This window comes from Telopea speciosissima, chromosome 3 (assembly GCF_018873765.1).
Source record: "Telopea speciosissima isolate NSW1024214 ecotype Mountain lineage chromosome 3, Tspe_v1, whole genome shotgun sequence".
Taxonomy (NCBI): domain Eukaryota; kingdom Viridiplantae; phylum Streptophyta; class Magnoliopsida; order Proteales; family Proteaceae; genus Telopea; species Telopea speciosissima.
Window position 1 is genome coordinate 64,381,134 of NC_057918.1, and position 3,297 is coordinate 64,384,430.

Genomic DNA, 3,297 nt, shown 5'->3' on the forward strand with positions numbered 1-3,297 from the left:
TTTCTCTATCTCTCCTTGCTCTAAAGATCTGTTTTTTATCCTGATTTTAGTCGAATAAAGTGAAAGATCTTGTAAAGTTGAGTTCTGCAATTCTGGGCTCTGATGAAGATTCCTTTAATAGCTGTAGTCCTGCAGCTCTGATACAGTCTGTCTCTTTCTCTAAAATTTTTTAATGTTCAGTTTTTGGGTCTTTCTGGTTCAATTAGTTTCTCTTTGAATTTCAATTTCAGTTCGTTTGATCCAGTTTCTTCTTACTTATGGACACCAATGGAATTCCGGGAGGATTGTTTCCGGGCATGGCTTCTGGAATGCTGGGTTTGGAGATGCCTCTGCACCAACAACAACACAAGCACCAGCAGATGGTGAACTTCCCTACTCACGACACTGACCACCACTCGCAATCTCCACAAACAGCAGTGAAACAACAAGTCTATCCTTACAACACCAAAGGCAAGCAACAGCAGCAAACGACATGGAGTGATGAAGACGAACCTGGGTTCGCCGGAGAAGCAGGTGGCGGAGACGCCAAGAAGCGAACGTCTCCTTGGCACAGGATGAAATGGACTGATAATATGGTGAAGCTACTCATCATGGTCGTTTTCTACATAGGCGATGATGGTGGTGGCGAAGTCACCGACCCTTCTACCAACGGCAAGAAGAAATCTGGTGGGTTGTTGCAGAAGAAAGGCAAGTGGAAATCGGTATCTCGAGCGATGATGGAAAAGGGTTTCTATGTTTCTCCACAGCAGTGTGAAGATAAGTTCAATGACCTCAACAAGAGGTACAAGAGGGTTAACGATATTCTCGGAAAGGGAACGGCTTGTAAGGTTGTGGAAAACCAAAGCTTACTAGACACAATGGAAAATCTCTCCCTCAAGATGAAGGAAGAGGTGAGGAAATTACTCAATTCAAAGCACCTCTTTTTCAGGGAGATGTGCGCCTACCATAATAGCTGCGCCGGCGGTGGTGGAGCTGGCGCCGCCGCCGCCGCTGCTTGCCATCAGTCCGCCGAGGTTTCCGTGGACTCTACCCACCATTCACCGAATCAGCGTTGCCTCCATTCCTCTGAAAATAACAGTGTTCTTGCTGGTTCAAGAAGTGGGGCTGATACACAGGGATTGAAGGTGGATAGGGGAGGAATCCGAGAAGAGGAAGGAGATGATGAAGATGAAGACGACGGCGATGATGACGACGATGATGATGATGACGATGAAGAGGAAGAAGAGATGGAGAACGGTAGAGGTCAGAAGAGTCACAACGAGTACAGAGGAGGGGAAGAAGAGGAGTTGGGATCCAAGAAGAGGGCGAGAAGGGGAATGTTGATGTTGTCTTCTTCTACTTCTCCTCCACCTTCATCTCCGACTTCGTTGTCTCCTGCAATGCAGCAACTGAGTTCGGAATTGATGAGTGTGGTTCAAGATGGGACGAAGAGCAAATGGGAACAGAGGCAGTGGGTGAGGAGCAAATCGTTGCAATTGGAAGAACAGAAAGTGAGCTACCAGTACGAAGCGTTCGAGCTGGAGAAGCAGCGATTGAAATGGATCAAATTTAGTGGGAAAAAGGAGAGGGAGATGGAGAGAATGAAGCTCGAGAACGAGAGAATGAGGCTTGAAAATGAGAAAATGGTTCTTCTCCTTCGACACAAAGAACTCGAATTAATTGATCTTCAGCAACACCAACTATCATCTAACAGAAGACCCGACCCATCTTCCATCACTGGATGATTTCTATTTTTTCTGATTTCTGTTAAATCTCTTCCTCTCAATTTTCTTCTTGTATACACAAATAGTCTCGGTCTCCCTCTCTCCCTCTTCCCCTCTGGCCTCTTTTAAAAGGAAGAAAAAAGACTTTAAATTCCAATTTTGGTTTTCATGTAATGTGAAGCTGCTCTATTTGGTTAATGGTGGTTTGGTGATGCTTTCACTTCGACTGTGTCTGAGAGTCTCAGACAATTTCCAACGGTTTCTCTTTGCGGGTTATCTCAAAACACTCTTCTTGTTGGGGTTGGGGTTCAGGTTCAGAACAGAATCATCCAAGATCCAAGAACTCTTGGCTTTAGAGAATGAGGTCATGTTTAGTAACCAGAGTTCTCACGAGTGATTCTAGTGATTTTTTTTTTTTCCAATCTAACAATACTGAATTAATTTGTGTTCTTACTCACAAAACGGAGGAATCCAAAAAAAATATATGAGAACAAAAATGCAGGATAAAAAACACTTGTAATCTGCACATTACCACCCATTAGTGATCTTAAAAGGAAAAGGGTATCAACCGTGCAATCCCACACTTTTAACTAGATAAAATAAAGTTTAGAATAACATGTGTTTTTTTTTGGTTATAAATAACATGTGTAGGAATCTCACTTTTTGTGAGAGAGCATGGAAATAATTTTGTGTGCGATTTTTTCTTGATTATCTTTTTGAGAATCACTCTTGTTTTTTTATAGGTCCGACTTTATCCTATTCTTAGGGGGAAGGGAATTGTGAAAACTAGGAGACTTGAACACAAGACACATGCTATCAAGTAGAATTTTTATCCGCTATTATGCATTGCAGTGCTGCTATGCCATCATGCGGTGCAGCAGCGGACATGTGTGCATAATGGGCCCCACTATGCAAACATGGCTGTTATTGTGCCGCACAATGCGCACAGCGCGGTGCCTCCGGTACTAGAGTGGATAAAGGTCCCTATCAAGTATGGGAGAGGGGAGATGTAAACTAGGCACTTGTTCACAATCACTCCAAACTTAACTCTCTCTCTCTCTCTTAGCAGATAAAAACAAAACTCTCTCTCTCTCTACCATGAGTTTTGAAACCTGTAGAAGGTGGTCTTCCTTTCTAATGAGGATTACGCTCAAAATTCAAATTTAATTTTGAATTCTCAACACCTCTTCTCTTCTGTATGCCAGATTTGTTAACACAACAATCATTATGCATTATCATGCTACAACCGCTTCACCCCTATCTTCCACTCTGCTTGCCACACCATTGGCATCTTTCGATTCAGCCTAGTACCTTGATTCGGGTGCAACACACCATCTGACGGCTGACTTAGGGTATTAAGGATAACGCTCAAAATTGAATTTGAATTTTGAGTGTTATCCTTAATACTCTCCCTAAATCCTTCTCTCTCCTAGGGGCACAATAGTCATTTCACGTGCTCTAGTGTCAGAGTGCGGGGTAACGCACTGTACATGCCCAGTTAGCGTTCTCTTTCCTATATTTTATTGAATTCTTTTGTTGTCAAATCTATGATTAGGATGCTCTGTCCTAACTGTTCGTGGACTAGGATGGTGAC

At 43.0% G+C, this 3,297-nt stretch overlaps 1 protein-coding gene across 1 annotated transcript; it reads left to right on the top strand.

Annotated features, from left to right (window-relative positions):
* The first annotated feature begins 246 nt into the window (after positions 1-246).
* Positions 247-1,738, top strand: LOC122653768 (chromatin-remodeling ATPase INO80-like). The gene has a single exon (XM_043847706.1). It carries the CDS (start codon positions 258-260, stop codon positions 1,722-1,724), a length of 1,467 nt encoding a protein of 488 aa, XP_043703641.1. The 5' UTR covers positions 247-257; the 3' UTR covers positions 1,725-1,738.
* The last annotated feature ends 1,559 nt before the right edge of the window (positions 1,739-3,297 follow it).

What these genes read in the sequence shown, in the direction of transcription:
- LOC122653768 (XM_043847706.1), top strand. Translation starts at nt 258, where the DNA reads ATGGACACCAATGGAATTCCGGGAGGATTGTTTCCGGGCATGGCTTCT.